Here is a 19468-nt window from a genome sequence, read left to right on the forward strand (position 1 = left end):
AAGTGCTACCTGGTGCCCTGTGTTGTAGGCTTCACCAACCCTAGCTATCTACCAGAATAGGCCTGGGCTCATCAGGATGCTCTGCATGTCCCAAGGAGCCCTACAGGAACACAGGTATCAAAAAGGCTTAGGGACTTGGGGAGTGGCCTCCATATTTTGATGTTGGCTCACATTCCAGCCTGGTCACTTTCACTGAACCTGCTTGCTCCAAAGCTGTGGTGTGAGGGTAGGTTTGGATTCTCAATCAAAAGGCTGTATTGAGTGGTTAGTGATAACTAGAGAGACTTATTATGTCTCTTTATCAAGGGGCTAATGGAGCTAGCCAAAAAAGTAGAAGTGGTTGAGGATCTAGGGGTCCCAAGGGCAGGTACACTCTTAGCTTTGTAGGCTCATGGGCAAAACCAAGTAACCTCCAGTGTCATCACTGCCAGATTGTTACAGTCCTGCCTTATATTTTCCACCTGACCTGGCACTATCTACAGGTAGCTGGGGGTCATCCCTTGCCTGGGGCTATATGCATTGTGATAGAGCTGGGGCTAGAACCTGGGACCCTGAATGTAAACACCAGGCTCTCCAACCTTCCCCCAAGGCTACTGGTGAGCTAGTGCTGTCTAGAGCAGGGAGCAGCAGGCTGGGGAAGAGTGGGTTTGGAACTGGGCCCCACCTTCCCTGAATCTAGACACTCGAAGACCTTGACCTGCCAGGCATGGTGTGCTGTTTCTGTAGGTGGAGAATCTTTGGCCAGTAGCTGCAATTGGAGGGAAGAAGCATTGGCTCCCACCAACTGGACCTTACTGTGGGAGGAGAGGGCTGTGTCTCGTGTTCAGGCTGGCATGTCCATGGCAGTCAGGGTGCCTCCAGAAGCAGATGCAGAGGGTCAGGACTCTTGGACCCAGAGTCTGTAGTCCCAGGGGATGACTCAGGCCTGCCTGGGTGCTTGTGCATCCCAGGCCACAAGGTCAAAGCAGACCAATCAGATATGGAAAAATGCCTGGCAGCCACTCTAATACGGAATTTTCCCCATTCCAGAAGAGCCCAGAAATGGCGGGGGCAACAGGGCTCTGACATGGCCCATGCCCTATTGGCTGCTGGCTGCTTCTGTACTGCCCACGGCTGGAACCAAGAATTCTTCCTTCACAGACAATAGCCCCATCCTTGGTTCTGTTCCCCTTGGGGGAAAGGGAAACCCTGGACCTGGCACTCACATCCTGGTGGCCCTGCCTGCTCTTAACCCTGATCTTGTTCTAGAGAGGAAGGTCAGCTCAGATTTTAATGGAGTTAAGTTCCTTGCCTGAGCCGCCCCCCACCCCCCAGAATCCTGGCTGCCCCTTAGCAATGTACCCCATCCCCTGGCTGTGTATCCTGAAATGTGTCCCACTCTGTTTGCACAGATGAGCAATTCCATTGAATCCTGAGGGCACCAATGTCCCAGTAAAAAGCAGCTAACCACCTCAGTTCAAGCCCAGCGTACCACCATCAAACTCCAAGTATTCTTGGGTCTCCTGTGGGGCTGGGGGCTCTACTGAGCCAAAGGACTGCTGGCAGGACAATGGTCCTGTTGGCTCACCCAGACAAATGGGCCTTGTTGGGCTGGCGGCGGGGGCACAGTAGTGTGCCCCTGCGTGCTGAATGCGGCTTCTGTGCCTCCCGGGCAAGCAGGGCGGGTGCACAGGAACCAGAACTGGGCAGGAGGGGGCCAGAGCCTGGAGCGCCCATTGGTTAAAGTGTGGAGGGTTGGGCCAGGCTGGTGACTGCACCTGGCCTGGAATAGTAGCCGATGAGAGCCGCTGTGGCGGCAGAGGGGCGGGGACATGGGCCAGGCCTGCATGAGTGTGGGGCCTTGGCGAAAGCACCCCACCGCCCAGTGAGCAAGCGCCCGGGCGGCGCGGCCCGGAGCCAGCCACGCTGAGCCCAGGGAGAACCAGGCCAAGGTATGTCCTGTGGGGCAGCACTAACTGTTGGCTTGTCTTCATTCAGAACCCCACCACCTCAGCAGCCAAAGGATCACTGCTTGTAGCTTGCTGTCTTTGGAACATTGTGTACAGCATCCCTGCACCAGAGGTGGGGTGGCAAGGATGGCACAGGTTGATGCTGGTCCTGCCTTTGGATTTTGCCCTATACCTGTAAGTCACTGAAGGCAGCAGGCTGGGCTGGGGCTGCAAGCTTGTTAATGATTAATCTTGGGCACAGTAGCCGGAGCCCTAGTGAAAGGGGGCAGGGAGTTCCTTTCCCCACCATGTCTCCACAGAGGGGGTTTGTCAGAGGAAGAACTGGGGACCATAGTAAGGGACCAGTCCCTTCTGTTTGAGGAAGACCCTGAGGATGCAAGGCTACCAAGAAGAGGCATTTGGGGGTGGGACAAAGCCTGGTGCTGGGGTGGGGGGGAGTCCTATCTGAAATCCCACAGTTCTGTTGCCTGGGTCAGTGGCCAGGAAGGAGGTCCAGCTTGCTCTGCTTGTAGGGTGCCAAGCCAGAGCTGGTAACGACATAGAGCACAACTATGTGTGCTTCCACCCATAGGCCAAAGCAGGAGAGGTGATGGGCCCACATCTGGCTGCTGTAACTGATACTGGAGGGAAAGGGAAAGAGGGCAGCAAGCCTGACACTTGATATTTGGGACTGCCATGGTGACAGGCACCATGGAAATCCTTAGGAGAGAGGTGTGGAGGAAGGTCCAATTAGACTCCAACCTTTTCCTCTACTGAGGTGGTGATCTGAGGTCCAGAGAAGGTGAGGCTTGTCCAAGATCACACAGGAAGCACAGCTCAGGGACCCATAGACCAGATCAGCTTCTAAGCTGCCCCATACTCCCATTATCTGGAAGGGGAACCTGAGGCTCAGGGAGAGTCAGTGACTTGCCCAAGGTCACATAGGTTGGAGGTAGTTAGGTTGACTCCAAATCACAGTCTTGCCTGGTTTAGGACCTCATGCTCTGCCCAGGCCCTCTCTGCCCCACTGGAGTCCTGGCCTCTTAGGTCTGCCTAGGCTTCCCCAAACCCCTCCCCCTGGCCTCCCTGGCTCCCAGCTCTGCCTGACACTCAGTGGCGGGCAGGCTGTTACCCTGGGAGCAGAGACAACAGAGCCCTGTTCCCCAGCTGCCACCTCAAGATGCTTGATTCCCTGCTTCTTGCTCAGGCACATGTGGACAAAGAATGCAAGCCTCCTCCATCCTTTCCCTTACTGTCCTCTTACCACTAAGCACATAAAGACTGTGTCCCATAGAGTCCCTGCCGGGCTCTGGGAGACTGAGTGTGCCACCCAATGAGGGAGGCAATGATTAACTTGGGGAATGATGATCAGATGGAGGAATCCTGGGCCTAGCTGCAAGTTAGGGAAGAGCTTCTTGCTTTGCTCTGAGGGAGAAATATGGGTGACCCTTTTTAGGAGCCCCACACCATTCCAGAGGAGGCCAGACAGGGCCAGACAGAGGAGCCGTGAATCACCAGAGGACTGATGGAATTACCAGGTGAGTGGAAATAGAAGTACATCCCAAGGAATCTGTATGTGTCAGTTCTAGGGTAGAGATAAGAGCTCCAGTGGTGTCTTGCCCTGCGGTGGCACAGGGAGCTAGTCTTTCCCATCTGTGCCTGACTTTTGTTTGATCTAGAACATGAGAATTGGGGTGGCTTGAGTCTGGAACATGGGAAGGGAGGTCTCCCAGGTGTTTGCACTGACAGATCCTGCTTCCTCTGCCAGGTGTGATCTAGAAAGATCTAGGAGGACCATGATAATAACCATTGTACTGCCAGGCACTATGCAAAGGGCTCTGCGTGCCTCACACCACAGATTCTCCCAGCAAGACTATGAGGGCATGACTGTACCTCCATTTTTTTTAGGTGACTGAGGCTCAAATAGGGAAAGTCACTTGCCCAAGGTCACCCAGCTGGGGAATGGTGGAGGTGGATTTGTAGTCCAGGCATCTCAGTCCAACAATAGAGAAGAGGTGGGTGTGCATTGTGCATAACAAGTGTTCAGCACCATTTGTAAAACCTATTACATATCCTTGTGTAAATGAGTGCATAATCATTCTTTAAAAATATTTCAGACATGTTTTAAATAGAGAATGAGGTTTCAACCTCTATACACTCTTCCCTGGAGTTCTTAGTATTTTAGGAGCTAATAAAGGTGTCAGAGTGACTCTGATCACCACTCACCCCCCTTTAGAGCAGCTTTGGGACTACTCAGATCTACCATCAGAGGGATGACTTGCTACAAGGCAGTGTAGCAGAAAGAGCTTGCTCTGCTTGCTCTTAGTTCTGGCTCTGCCATTTATGTTTTCATAAGAATATTGCACTGTCTCAGTGGCTAGGGCCGGTACCACCTGGCATCTCTGCGTCCAGCCAAAGACCCGGAGAGTAGGAGCAAGATGTCGGGGCTAACAGTGTAGAGGTCCTGTGAGCCAGTTAGCTGAGGTATAGCTGAGACACCTTGCTCGTCTCTGCTCCAGCACCCCACTCCAGAGGGGCTCGGAGGGAGGAAGTTTCTAAATCCCTCCTGCAGGGTGGCCCAGCCTCTCCTATCTGCCTCTCAGCTATGCAGCCCGCACTTCCTAGCTCTGTGCCAGACATCTGCTGCCCTTTCCCCATTAGGACACTGAAGTTCAGAGAGGGTAGTGCGCCTCCCTCAGCCGTGCAGTGAGCCACTTTTCCCGCCTCCAGCCAGGCTGTCGATTTTGAAAATTGAAATATCTTTATTTTTAAAGTTTTTGCTAGTTGCTGGCAAAAAGAAAAAGAGAAAGAAAAAGAAAGAAAAATGATGTTTGTACATGTACCAACTCCTCACAATGAATGTACTTATGTGTTGCAAATATCTACTAATAAAATTTTTTAATTAAAAAATCAAAATGTCAGCAGAAAAATTTCTTCTAAGTAATGCAGTCTCTTGTAAATATATATATTAAAGACATATATGTGAAATATATAATAGCATATGTAATAAAATATGTGAAATATATAGAGATATAGATATAACCATAGAATAAAAATGTATTATAGAAAGTAATGTTTCTAATCCCCAGGAAAGCATAGTTTATGTTCAGGGATCTTTTCAGACCCTTTTACTGAAGTATGATTTTTGAGCTTTGCTCTATATAAGTTGATTCTGGGCACAGTAATTGGGCTTAAAAATAGGCAACTCTTAAACTTCAGTTTGTTCTCCATGGAGATAAAGGCTCTGTGAGCATGAAAGGGACTAAAATTGTACTGCAGTGACCATTTCTGTGCACCCATCTCAGATCCACTGTTAGGCATCTTCTTGGAACATATTCCCACAAATGACTTTGCTGGACCTGAGATCCAGTACGTTGTTGACACAATATTCTTGGTTTTTTTTTTTTTTTTTTTTTTTTTTGCATGCTTGGGATTGAACCCAGGCACTCCCATGTGCTAAGCAAATGCTCTATCTAGCTGCATTCTCGGCTCTGCCAGAGCCCTGCCCCATCTGTGCATATGAAGCTGCATGGATATGGGTCTCCTGGGGAATGGTCGCACAGGAAGCAGCTGTGCCACAGAATGTAATGCAAGTAGTGGCTTCAGAGGCCCTGGCTGCCCTCTTTTTATCCTTTGGGGCTCAGTCTCACCTTTTTTTTTTTTTGATGACTGCATGTAGTTTCCACTTTTCTGTGGCTGGCTTTCAATCCAAGACTTCCCACCTGTCCTCCAGTCAGGGGCCCCCCACTGCTCTTTGGACCATCTACAAACACCTGATACAACTCAGATTCAGTGTGTCCTAGTGGAATCCAGATGACCTACCCTGTTTTCTTGAAATTCACTGAGTGTTTGGTGGGCACTCCAGGCTCCTCTCATCTCATGGTATTGAATCTCACCAGCTGTCATCCTGCTCACATGCCCCTGGCCGGAATTTAATCAGAGAAAGACACTGCAGCAAGGGAAGGTGAGAAATGTAGTCTTGCTATGTGGCCCTGCAGGAAAGGAAACTGTCTTTGAAAACTGTGTCTAGTGGCTTCCCTGTGTACCCTAGTACCTCTGTGAGCCCACTCTCCAGGGAAGAAACCAAGACTCATTTTCCACAGTGGTTGCACCAGTCTGCATTCCCATCAACAGTGGAAAGGGGTTCCTTTTCCCCACAGCCCCTTCAGCATTTGTTATTGCTTGATTTCTTGGTAACAGCCATTCTTTCTGGGGTGAGGTAGAATCTGTGTTGTTTTAATGTGCGTCTCTCGAATGACCAATGATGCTAAACATTTTTTCATGTATTTATTTGCTGTTTATACTTCTTCATCTGAGAAGTGAGAAGCTGCTATGAATGTGACAAGTCTGATTTTCCACTGTGGTTTTGCCTGTACCCTAGTAGCTCTGTGACCTTTACCTATCTGAGCCTTGGTTTCTTCCCTGGAGAGTGGGCTTACAGGGGTACTAGGGTGCACAAGGCAGCCACTAGATACAAATGAGGTTCTGTGCATCGATCAAGCAGTCTCCTGCCTCCCTGTCTCTCCCTCAGCCTTCTAACCCATCTTGGGCTCTCTGCAGTGCTCTGCAGTTGCTCTGCCCTTGACTCAAGGACACCTGAAACTTTGCTGAGCCCTTGGATGAGAGAGCCCTTGGATCCAGAGAGAGGCAGGGACTGTGAGGTTGTCCTGGGCAGGGGCAGGCAGAGGGCCAGGGCACCTCCTGAAAGGTGCTGGGGCATGCCACATTCTTTCCCCAGGGAGGGAGCTCATAAATATTCACATGCATTTGAGAGGGAGTGGAGCCACAAGCCTGCTGCTGGGTGTCATTGGAGAATTCCTGTCTCCCAGTGACTGCAGAGGCAGCCTGGGAGTGGATGTGGTTCAGGCCAGGAGAGGAAAGGGGAAGCCAGTCATAACTTGAGGTGAGTGTGTCTCCTCTGCCCCCTCCGGTTTGGCCCTGGTGGCAGCACTCTAAGCTGGATAGTTTACCATCCTGGGCTCGATTTCTCTGTGTGCTGGATGTGGGGATGAGTCTCACTTGTCATTTTTCCTGGAGGTTCTCAGCTGGAGGGGAGGATGGCTGGGCCTGGCCTGCCGCCATTCACCTCCTGTGGAAGAGGTGGACATGGCTGGGGTAATGCACAAGGGCTAGGATAGGTGGGGAGACTGACAAGGAGACCGTCTGTCCTGAGTGCCTGAGTTTGTCACCACTATGGACAGAGAAGGCAGGAGACTCAAGTTCTAGTCCTATCTCTGCTGGTACTGTGCTGTGTGACCTCGAGGGTACCCCTGCTCTCTCTGAAGTCTCTATCTGCCTTTTTGCCTTGCAACTTGGAGACCATGAGACTCTGGCTGCAGGGAGATTGCTTTTGAACCTGAGGCCTTGAACTTGGGGGTGTTAGCTGCCCACAGTCCTATACCAGTGGGCACACACCTCGATGGGGTCAGGAATGGGACCTTGGTAGGGTAGTAATGATGATAATAACAGTGATGGCAGACCACACTCAGCAAGCTTCTGCACTGTGCCAGCCCTGTGCCGGACACATGCCTGTGGAATGCAGAGGGTCTACATAGCCCTGGGGTTCATTATTTTCTTGTTGCTGAGACACAATACCCAATACCCACAACTCTAAGAAGGACTCATAGTTTGTAGTGAGTGGTTTCAGTTCATAGTTGGCTGGCTTCAAGGCAGGGTAGCACGGCAGAGAGGCATTGCAGAGGAGAAAATGCTCATGGCATGGTGACCAGAAGCAGACAGAGATCAAGGGAGGAGGAAAGGAGACATACCCTTCTAGGACATGCCTCCAGTGACCCATCCACAACCAAGCTTTACCTCCCAACAACACATTTAGCCAGAAAGTCACTAGTGAATTAATCCACTTGTAAGTATCACACCCCCATGATCCAATCATTTCCCCAAATCCCCACCTATGAGTGTATGAGGCTTGGGAGAGGACATCTAAATATAAACCATAATAGCATACTGTGATGGAGGGCAAGTTGGTATTATCATTTCAGAGGAGAAATGGAAGCCCAGAGAGGAGGACACCTTTGCTAAGGGCACAAATCAAGGAAATAGCAGAGCTGGGATTTCAATCCAGAACCTGTTTCCAAGGTGCTGGTTTTGTAAGGCTCTGGGTTGTTTGTTTTGTCTTTTTGAGACTAAAAAGCCATGTAGTTCAGGCTGAACTTGAACTCATTCCGTAGCCTAGGCTGACCTCAAACTTGGAGTAATCCTCCTGCCTCAGCCTCTTGTGTTCTGGGATTACAGGTGTACACCACCACACCAGGCTGTATGGCTCTGTATACCTAACTTGTACACATGTACTCTTATACTCAGGTGGCTATCACATGTGTGACTACATGGCAAGCCCCCTCACATGGGGCTTTTACATACATATAGCTAACAAGCAAGAGTTACGCCTATATGTCTGTGTCAGCCTCACAGCCTGTCTTCTGTGTGGTGCCGGTCTGGCTGCCTGGACCATGGACCCATCTAAGGATTGTGCTTGGGCTGTGCATGGGTCCTGCCGCCAAACACTTAACCAGGTACCAGGCTCAGGGCACTCAGGAATGAGTCACTACCAGCTTGCTTGCAGCCAGGTACAGAGGAGACACCTCTACTTTCATACACTCAGGCCTGAACCAACACTGGAACTAGGCCATAGTAATGATAATGACTATTACTATTAATAATTAATGTGTATTCATTATTCATCACCATTTGGGTGTGTATTCTCTTGTTAAAGTTTCACAGTCTTGGAACCTTTCTCAAGCTAGGTTTCTGGATTCCAGCCAGCTGCTCTCTGGACCTCAGTTTACCCAGAGGCTCTACCTATGATCCCAAAGGTTCCTGTATGCCTGGACCTGCTATTATTGTGTACATTGTACACACTGAGGCTCAGAGAGGGTGGCCTTTGTGCTTAGATTTACAGAGACTAAGCAGAGAGGGGATGACCAGCCTTAGACATCCCAGGCAGCCAGAAAAACAGGAATAACTACAAGGCCCACTTGCTCCAGCAAGTCTGGTGGCAGGCTCAGTCTACAGAGGCCAGATGCTGCCGCATTCCCTGGACTGAGTTCCTAGCCCTCGCCTCTACCTTTCACAGTGGTCTTGGCACAAGGCACATCTCCTTCCTTTCTTTTTATTTTATTTATTTATTTAGAGACATGGGGTCTAGCTATGTAACACAGGCTGGCCTTGAACAAACACCAGTCCTCTTGCCTCAGCCTCCCAAGTGTTGGGATTACAGGCATGTGTCACCATGCCCAGCACACCTCCTTCCTTTCCACGGGTTTGGGGTGAGTATGGTGTGTACCAGTCAGGGCTTAGAAAGCAAGAAACTCCATGCTGTAGGTCCATAGACCTGGGTTCAAAGTCCTTCACAGCTCCTGCTTAGCTAAGTGACCTTGGGCAAATTATGTCATGTCTTGATGCCTCAGTGTTCCCATCTGTGAAATGGGAATGAAGTGGGAGTGACCGTGGTGTGGAATGGCATTCACTGAGTAGTAGCAGAATGGAGACAACTGTATGCTTTGGAGATACCCTGCATGCCCTGATTCCTAACAGGGAATCAAATAGAATCAGAAGCCAGGCATGGTGGTGCACACCCGTAATCCTAGCACTTGGGAGGCAGAAGCAGGAGGATCATTGTAGTGCAAAATCAGCTAAGGCTATAAAGTAAGCTCAAGACCAGCCTGAACTGCAGAGTGAAACCTTGTTTCAAAAAAGTAAAAAAAGAAAAAAAAAATCACACAAGACTGGAATCAGAAGTGGGAGGATTATGAATTCAGGCCCAGCCTGGATAAGTAGTAATTTAGTAAGATTTATCTCAAAATTTAAAAAAAATTAAAATGGTTTGGGGATATAGCTCAGTATAAAAGCCCTGGGTTCAATCCCCAGTACTGCAAAATGAAAGGGAGAGAGACAGAGACAGACAGAGACAGAGACAGCGATAGCGACAGAGAGACTAAGATTCAGCAGTAGACAGCTGGGGCAGGGCCCTAGTGAGATCTGAGGACACCTCAGCCGGAACATGAAGGAATGAATGTGTGAACCAGCGATGAGGGGCGGGGCCCCGTCCTCGGCAAAGCTAGGTGGAGCCTGATTGGTAGTTGGGGGAGGCTGGTCTGCCCCCTGCTGCTGGTCCTCCACCCAGGGCCTTCGTTGCAGTCTCCCAGAATTCTGGAAAGTATCCTGGTGAGTGGGGCTCCTGGGGCACCTTTCTCCCATTCTAAAGCCAGAGAAACTGAGCCCTGGACCTGCCTCTGAGCTTGAGTCTGAGGTTCCAACCTGCTTAGGGACCCTGCCCCTGCTGGAGCCCTGGAGAATGGCAAGGTGGCTGACTGGAATGCTTGAGGCCTAGGAGATATTCGTACTTAGTAGTTGGTTCAGTGACCGCTCTTTGTTGGGGGCAAGGCCCTCTAAGGTCTAGGAGAGATGTGGTCACTGCCTGACACACCTTGGGAAGGCTCCCAAGGATGCAGCCGGGGTAGAGTGGGAGGGCCCAGCTTCTCTACTTTATGGATGAGAAAACCATTCCAAGGGGGGTCCCTTGTTCATGCAACATAGTCCCAGTGCTGGACAGAAGCACAGGCCTGAGGGGTCCAGAGTCTGAGGTGGGACCTCCTTTGTCTTAAGACCTCTCATAGGTGGTTTACCCCACCTTGCAAGCGCTATGTTTTATTATTTAAATATGCTTAATACCGTATATTGCCTTTTTTGATCATGAAAAAAGTAGTATGACTGAAAAGGTGAATGTTTATATTTTTAAAAAGCATGTGTTACTGTAAAAGACACACTGCATTGTTTCTCTCGAAATACTCCTCACTTTGAACACACCCCATCATTCTTTCCACTTTCTTTTTCTTTTCTTTTTTTTTTGGAGGGGTGGTCCTGGAGATTGAACTCATGACCTCACGCTTGCCAGGCAGGCACTAATGCCCTAAGCTAAATGCCCAGCCCCACTTTCTTTTTCTGAAAAAAAATGACTTTAGTTATGCTTTTATTCATTTTGTGCTAAAAATGTACTTGTTTTAAAGATTCTATAGATAAACATCATCCTTTAGTATGGTATTTGTTGCTTAAGAAGCAGTATTATAGACCACACACTAAGGTAAAACGACGTGCACAGTCCAGAGGCGGGCTGATGATAGTTTACATACACCTTAAAAGTTAGTTGGCTGGGTATGGTGGCGCATGCCTGTAATCCTAACACTCAGGAGGCTGAGGCAGGAGGATCTCTACGAGTGTAAGGCCAGACTACAAAGTTCAAGGCTAGCCTGAACCACACAGTGAAGCCCCGTTTCAAAAAAAAAAAAAAAAAAAGTGGTGGGGACTGGAGAAGGGGTGTCCCATGACTGAGCCAAGAACCCAGGTGTGGCTGCATGTTACTTCCCCCTCAGACACATCGACAGTGATCCCACACTGCGAAACGCAGGCACTAGTTGGCCTGCTTCGAAGGTGGTGAAACTGACCTTTCTGTGATCCTACAAGGGGTCAGCAGAGAACCGCCTGCAGTGTGGAATGGGTCTGGGTCTGGGGAGGATGCCAGTCCCCGAATCCTCCCCTCTGCTGTGGGAGGACAGTCCTGACCACATTCTGGCTGAACTCCTCTCGAAAATGTGAGAACCTTTAAACAACAGTTTCATTACCCACTAACGACATGGGTTGCCTTAAGCCAAAGGCAAAGGGAATTCTTTTCTCTGAACTCTGGGTCTCCACTTTCCCCATTCTGTTGTTTGTGCTGTGAGCTGAGGACAGTACTAAAGCAGTTGTGGTTTTCCCATCAGAGGAGGCTCCAGATAGACACCTCGGACCAGATCCAAAACAGAAGAGGTGTCATTTTCTCAGCTTCCTTGTGAGAGATTAGGAAAAAATTATACAGTATTCAAGTTTCCTATTTCTTATTGAAAGATGCCTTCCTGTGTGTAAGAGATCAATGAGAGCATTTAGTGCTAGTGGGGTGCATTGGGTGTGTACCAGAAGGTCAGGAACTTGGAGCTGCTTTCCTGTGCCCCCACCCCGGCTCTGTACAATGCAGTTGGCTTCCGCTTGACAATTAGAGAGCTTTCACTAATTGGACAGAAATTCTTGTATAAAAGGCAGTAGGCTCTGTGATCTTAGGGAAGAAATTCAGTGTCTCAGCTGCCTTGACATTAAGTTGCTAAAATTGCAAGTTCCTGCTAGGAAGAGAAGAGTACTAAAATAATGGAAGATTTGTTTTATTGGCAATTTAGGATGCAGAGTATTTTATTTTTAAGCTTCTAAAGTTTTTTGTTGGTTTTTGCTTTATGAGACAGGGTCTCACTAAATATTTCAGGCTGATCTTGAATTCGTTATATAGCCCAGGCTGACCTTGCAATGACCCTTCTGCCTCAGTCTCCTGAGTGCTGGGATTACACACATACACTACCCATGCCTGGCTAAACTTCTAAATTTTGAAAATGAGACAGCAAAGTTTAAGTAATATAGCTTTCCAAAGCTGAGTGTTCTCATGTAGAGCTCAGTTTTTTTGCATGAAATTCAAAAACAACTTTCTAAAATTTCTGGCTGGGAATGGGACTATTCTGACAACCTGTGACTAGATGAACTGATCAGCCTCAGTTGTTAGCATTCCTTTTTTTCTCCTCCTTGGTAAGGCCTTAAAAAACTTCAGGTGCTTTGTTCTAGTCATACACTGGCGACTCAATTCCAAATGTCTCCTGAGAGGCACACGCCACATACAGGAAACTGGCTTTATCCTTCTCCTTTCGTACACCTCTGTGATCAGCACACTCGCCATGCCAAGACGAAGAAGGCTTGGTTCTCACCCTTGCATTGTTCTGTGATCACCAGGATCTCGGTGGGATGCTGCTCTCAGGTGAATTAGAAGTCTTCTACTCCTTGTTCAGAGAAGGGGAGCTGCTTGAAGGTCTTCTCTGTCAGCACTGGGCAGGTGGTCCTGGGGGCAGCGGTAGCTCAAGGGCTGTCTTGCCAGTTTTGAAGCAATTCTGGAAGTCCTCTTTTGTGATTGTGTTTGGCTGCACTTTCATGGTTGCCTTGACGTTCTGAATCGATTTGAAAGGTTTACCTTTCATGATCATTTTGGCTTTGGGAATGAAGCAGCAGTCTCATGGTATCAGATCCAGTGCTTAAGTTGGATGAAGACACTAAAGTTTTTTATAACTCTCCTTTCCATTGGATGTCACTTGGCATTTTTTTTTTAAATCATACCTCATGAAAGAGAGCTTCCAGAATTGCTTCACAAAGTGGCAAGAATGATGGCATAAGTATTTTTGAAGAGGAGGAGTATTTTGAGGGGTATTAATGGCGATATGTTTACTGTAATAAAAATTTTAAAATGTAAACATTCACTATATATGCCAGTCATCCTTTTTATATGCTCCTTTAAAGAATGCAACTATTACAAAAATATTCCTCTCCCCAGCTATACCAAGGTTAGCACTGCTGACATGTAGAATGTGGGTTAAATATCTCTAATCCAAAATTCTAAAATCTGGAATGCTCCCAAATCTGGTACCTTTTGAGCCCAGCATGATGGTGCAGGTGGAAAATTCTACATCTAAACCAGGCGTGGTGGTGCACACCTGTAATCCTGGCACTCAGGAGGTTGTGGCAAGAGGATTACTTAAAGTCAAGGCTAGCCTGGACTACAAAGTGAGTTCAAGGCTAGCCTGAACTGCATGTGAGACCCTGTCTCAAAAAGACAAAAAATAAAAATAAAGAAAGAAAAAGAAAATTCCACATCTGACTTCATGTGAGTCAAAACACAGACACACTAAAAATATTGCATAAAATTATCTTTAGGTTACATGTACAATATATATGATTTTTATTATTATTACTTGGTACCAGTAATTGAACTTAAGACTTTGAGCTTGCCAGGCAGGCACTGTGCCACTGAGTTATATCCCTGGATCTATATAAGATATATATATATACATATATATATATTTTTTGTCTTTTTGAGATAGTGTCTTGCTATGCAATTCAGGCTGACCTTGAGCTCACTTTGTAGTCCAGGCTGGTCTTGATCTCGAAATGATCTTCCTACCACAGCCTTTTGAGTGCTGTAATAGGCGTGTGCCACCATGCCCGGCTTTGTATAAGATATATTAAACATAAATGAACTTTCTATTTAGACATGAGTCCTAGATCTAAGATACCTTGATGAGTACAGTGCACATGCCTATAATCCCAGAGCTTAGGAGTCTGAGGCAGGAGGATTGCTACAAGTTCAAGGCCAGTTTGGGCCACTCAGTAAGTTCAAGGCCAACCTGAGCTGCATAGTGAGACTGTGTCTCAAACAAAACAAAACAACCCCAAAAATCTCATTATATATGTATACACTCCAAAATTCAAAAAATCCCAAATCTAAAATACCTCTGGTCCCAGGCATTGCGAATAAAGCACACTCAGCCTCTACTGTCCTCCAGTTGCCTTTTTTCTGGGCCTATTTGCCTACATACATATATGGATTGGGGGAGTAGAACATTTTGGTTCCAGAACTTCTTTCTTCATGCAAACAGATCATAGTGTGGTTAGCTTTTATTTTTTTACATCTGCAGATGACTCATGTAATGAACTCCTTCATGTAATGGTTCCTTGCTGATGGCCCAAGACCATTTCTAAATTTCTTGTTTCTGCCCTAGAGAAAAAGCTCCCCTCAGCTCGCCCACCTGGCCCAGCCTACCTCACAGAGCGAATGAGCAAGGACAGTTCATTGTCACAGGACAGACCACATTCTCTCATGTAGTTTCTTTCTCTGCAAATTGCTTCTCCACATCTTGTCCATGAGGATAACTTTATAGATGATGCATTCTGATATTTGTGCCTGGTCAGGCAGACTTGGGGGCCCCTTCATGGAGTGTGTGGGTGTTGGGCAGCCTGGGATCAGTGTGTGGGCTCCTCCCCTAGTTGGCTGCCTGGCTGTTGTTCATAGGAATGGTGGTGATGTGTCATGCGTGTGGTTACAGGGCAGCAGATATGACCTCCTGCAACCTCTGGTGATTGGGAATGTGAGCTGGGATGGAAATGGAAAGTTTTAAGCCCTGGCTTTGCAGCTGAGAGTAGGAAGTTCTCCCCTGACCCCCAGGGCTCAACTCCCTACTGAGCTCCAGTTGCTCAGCCTGAACTGTGCCCATTACAGTCCATTTTGCGGTCCCCTGAGGAACAGGTTGCCACATTCAGACCAAATCTCCCCATAAACAAACCAGTAAGAACAACAAACATCCCAAGATGCTCTGTTAAAAATAAAAGTTGACCATTTGACCCAGCTGTTCCCCTTCTTGGCATCTTCTCAAAAGAATTAAAAGCATCATGTCACAGTGATATATGTATACAGCACAGTTTGTTTATTTTGGTGGTAGTGGGGATTGAGCTCAGGGCCTGGTACATGCTAGGCAAGCACTCTACCACTGAGCTACATCCCTAGCCCTAGGAGTACAGTTTATAATAGCTAAATCTTGGAAACAATCCATATACCTATCAATTGATGAACGGATTTTTAAAAAGATGTGGTTTTTAAAAAATACAATGGAGTACTAAACAGTCATAAAGAAGGATAGAATTGAGACATTTATAGCTAAATGGATAGACCTTAGACCATATTCTTCTGAAGTTTTTTTTTTTTTTTTTTTTTGGTACCAGGGATTGAACTCACAACCTCAGGTTTGCTAGGCAGGCGCGTAAGCTGCTGAGCTAAATCCCCGGACCTTAGACCATACTCTTAAATGAAATAAATAGGACACAACACACATATGTAAATATTGCATTGTCTCTCTGGTATAAGAAACTGAAAGTATAAATGAGAACAAAAATGTATAATAGATATTGGGAAATAGGAAGCAATTGTTCATAGGAGAGAAAACTGCAGACAGGGGAGGGGAAAAAGGAAGGAGAAAAAAAGCTAAAATGAATACAAAGCTTTATGAACAAGAAGGAGAAGAAAGGTTAAAGGGAGGGGAGGAGAATGCAAAAAAACAGGAACTAAGATATCATGTACAGGTACAAGTCCCTGATGATGCATGTGACCATTATGTCTATCTAAATTGCACCAATTAATTTAATTTAAAAAATGAAGATTGAATAACTTTTAGTGTAAATATATCCCATGTAATATTTAAGATAGACATATGCAATTAACAAAATTTTTATTTGTCGTTTGCCTGAAATTCACATTTACCTGGACAACCTGCTGTGTACGCACACGGAGACCTGGGCGACTGTGTGGCCAGAACCTTCTTCCCAGCTCTAACCTCCGTTTCCCGTCTGCTACCCCTACTGACCCCAGGGGTGTAGAGTACCAGGACAGTCTCTTCTTTTCCTTTTTATTTAAAAAGCATTTCATTACAAACCCTAAAAGGTCTAAAAATAAGGTAATGAACATTCATGTCCTCACCAACCAGTTTAAAATTTAAAATGAAATGATTTACCAGAATCTTCTGCTATTCCCCATCTCTCATTGAGCTGATTTTTAATTTTAAATGTTTTAAAAATTATTTACTTACCTTTGAGACACTGAGGATTGAACACAGAGCCTTAACACTGAGCTACATCTCCAAACCTTTTTGATTTTTATTTTAATTCAAGGTTTTGCTAAATTACCCCAACCTGGGCCAAAAATTGTGATCCTCCTGACTCAGCCTTCCAGAGTGCTGGGGTTCCCGGTGTGTACCACCACACCTGCTGGACACCTTTGTATTTCTATTCCTGTAGCTGTCTCTCTCCAGGTGTCTGTCTCCCTGCCTCTCCAGCGACTCTCACCCCTGTCTGGATCTTGCTTGGCGGCTGGGGGTGGTGGTGGTGGTCCTCAGAGCTGCCAAAGTCAGGTCCCCGCTTTTAGGCTAAAGCTCCCTCAGGCCAGCGTCTTAACATGTAACTACTCTGTGCTGCCCTCCAGGTACCTGAGATGCCACCGCTGCCAAAGAAGCGCTGGGAGTCCATGGCCAAGGGGCTGGTGCTGGGTGCTCTCTTCACCAGCTTTCTGCTGCTGCTCTACTCCTACGCTGTCCCCCCCCTGCATGCTGGCCTGGCCTCCACGTGAGTAGTGGGATTAGGCACCAAACGGTGGGGTGGGGGAGACCCCACAGTTATTGAAGCACTTGCCCTGATCACCTGCCCACCTACCTCACAGGCTGCCACTGTGTGCCCTGCACCACACTATGTTACGCAGAGGTTCTAGGACTGAGGGCCAAACCCGTGTTAGTACCCTGGGACACAGGGTGCCCATCTGTAAAGTGAGGGTAAGAAAGCCCCCTCATGGGATGCGTAAATCACACAAAATCTGTGTCTAGGGTTTGGATATCATCCTTTAGGCTCCAGCGGGGCCACTGTGGGGCATGACTTGCCAAGCGCACCCAGCTATCAAAGAGCCAGGATTCAAACTGGGGCCCGTGTGAGCCCAGCCCTGGCTGCTAAACAGCAGGCCATCCTATCTCAACATGCAGCTGCTTAGTGTAGACTGGGCACAACCTGTGCCTTTAGTTGGTGGTGTTCAGTTTAACTGGAGGAAACTGCTAATGGCTGGACATTTTTGGGCTGCAAAATGCAATGTTATGTGGTCCAAACCAGTGCTGCTTTAGAATAAGCAGATGACACAGAGACCCTGAATGCGGCAGAGCCTCTGTGCCTCAACTAACTTTGACCTTATGCCAACACCACAAATAGGACCTGTTGTTTTCCCTACTTCACAGATGAGGAAACTGAGGCCAGAGAGGCCAGATCACTGGCTCAAGCCTCCAGCCTGGACTCAGGCCCAGCTGGTACCTCCACAGCCCCAGCAGCTCCTAACACTCTTCCCCCACACTCTGTCCTCAGCAGGACCCCAGAGGACATGGCCCCCTGCTCCCCTTCCCCCAGCGAGTCTGAGCTGGTGAACCCTGCCCGCGGTTCAGCCAGAGAGTGCCAGCCCCAGCGAGACATCGTGTTCATGAAGACGCACAAGACAGCCAGCAGCACTCTGCTCAACATCCTGTTCCGCTTTGGCCAGAAGCACAGGCTCAAATTTGCCTTCCCCAGTGGTCGCAACGACTTCGACTACCCAGCCTTCTTCGAGCGCAGCCTGGTGCAGGATTACCAACCCGGGGCCTGCTTCAACATCATCTGCAACCACATGCGCTTCCACTACCAGGAGGTGCGAGGCCTGGTGCCACCCAACGCCACATTCATCACTGTGCTCCGTGACCCTGCCCGGCTCTTCGAGTCCTCCTTCCACTACTTTGGGTCTGTGGTGCCCCTCACGTGGAAGCTCTCAAGCCAGGACAAGCTGGCTGAGTTCTTGCAGGACCCAGATCGCTACTATGACCCCAACGGCTACAATGCCCACTACCTCCGCAACCTGCTCTTCTTCGACCTGGGCTATGACAGCAGCCTGGACCCCAGCAGCCCTCAGGTAGAGGAGCATATCCTGGAGGTGGAGCGCCGCTTCCACCTGGTGCTCCTCCAGGAGTACTTCGATGAGTCTCTGGTGCTGTTGAAGGACCTGCTCTGCTGGGAGCTGGAGGACGTGCTGTACTTTAAGCTCAATGCCCGTCGAGATTCTCCTGTACCGCGGCTCTCTGGGGAGCTCTACCGCCGCGCCACTGCCTGGAACATGCTGGACGCACGCCTCTACCGCCACTTCAATGCCAGCTTCTGGCATAAAGTGGAGGCCTTTGGGAGGGAGCGTATGGCCCACGAGGTAGCCGCCCTGCGCAGTGCCAATGAGCACATGAGGCGTATCTGCATAGATGGAGGACAGGCAGTGGACGCAGCTGCCATCCAGGACTCAGCCATGCAGCCCTGGCAGCCACTGGGCACCAAGTCCATCCTGGGCTACAACCTCAAGAAGAGCATCGGCCGGCGGCACGAGCAGCTCTGCCGTCGCATGCTTACCCCTGAGATCCAGTACTTAATGGACCTGGGAGCCAACCTCTGGGTCACCAAGCTCTGGAAGCTCATTAGGGACTTTCTGCGGTGGTAATATCCATCCTGGTGCTGGCCTCCCCTGACTGCTCCTGGTGCCACCCTGGACTCCAGGGTGAGTGGGGCTTCCGTGGGGATATAGCTGGCCAGGACTGGGCCCATGGCACACAGAAAGGGCCTCATTGATATCAGTATTTGACTAATAGCATTTTTTATTAAACCCCCTGCCCTGTTTCCTGCCTCCCTTGGGAGGAGAGACCTCAGAAGTAAAGGAAGTTGATGTTGTTTTTCTTAATCAGCCTCCATGGTGGTGAATGGAGGGGCCCTGGGATGGGAGACCCCAAGTGATCCCTGTGGGAGGGTTCTGTGGGACAGAGCCCAAGGTGGGACAGGAGCCCAGTGTGTATGTTATATGTGGTTCAGGGGCTCCAGCAAAATTCCAAGATCTACCTCCTCGCCTCTCCTCCCTGCCCTTCCATCTCTGCTCCCCTCCCATCTCCTCTTCTCCCCTTCCTGTCTTTCCTCTTCCTTTTCCTCCCCCCCCCCCACAACTCCCCTCCATTGGTTCTGTACCTGGTGCTAGACCAGTGCTTTGTGGGCACTTCAGTTTATCCTCACCAAAACTCAGTGGCTTGAGGACTGTTGTTATCTCG

General features: G+C 48.6%; 1 protein-coding gene across 9 annotated transcripts; it reads left to right on the plus strand.

The window, feature by feature from the left end:
* The first annotated feature begins 109 nt into the window (after positions 1-109).
* On the plus strand, positions 110-19110 carry Gal3st1 (galactose-3-O-sulfotransferase 1). 9 transcript variants are annotated; one of them, XM_005007262.3, is made up of 4 exons: positions 110-1931; positions 3385-3466; positions 16813-16952; positions 17730-19110. In XM_005007262.3, exons 3-4 carry the CDS (start codon positions 16822-16824, stop codon positions 18871-18873), a joined length of 1275 nt encoding a protein of 424 aa, XP_005007319.1. In that variant the 5' UTR covers positions 110-1931; positions 3385-3466; positions 16813-16821; the 3' UTR covers positions 18874-19110. The 9 variants fall into 9 exon arrangements, with proteins under 9 accessions (XP_005007319.1, XP_012997429.1, XP_005007320.1 ...); XM_013141975.2 differs by having other exon boundaries at positions 17733-19110; XM_023560743.2 differs by lacking the exon at positions 110-1931 and adding an exon at positions 1943-2123.
* Positions 19111-19468: the final 358 nt, after the last annotated feature.

This window comes from Cavia porcellus, unplaced genomic scaffold (genome assembly GCF_034190915.1).
Source record: "Cavia porcellus strain 051 isolate PalLab524CR breed Dunkin Hartley unplaced genomic scaffold, mCavPor4.1 scaffold_16, whole genome shotgun sequence".
NCBI lineage: Eukaryota > Metazoa > Chordata > Mammalia > Rodentia > Caviidae > Cavia > Cavia porcellus.

Coding starts and splice junctions, on each gene's coding strand:
- Gal3st1 (XM_005007262.3), top strand. CDS start 16,822: ATGCCACCGCTGCCAAAGAAGCGCTGGGAGTCCATGGCCAAGGGGCTG. Junction 16,953..17,729: donor CATGCTGGCCTGGCCTCCAC/GTGAGTAGTGGG, acceptor CTCTGTCCTCAG/CAGGACCCCAGAGGACATGG.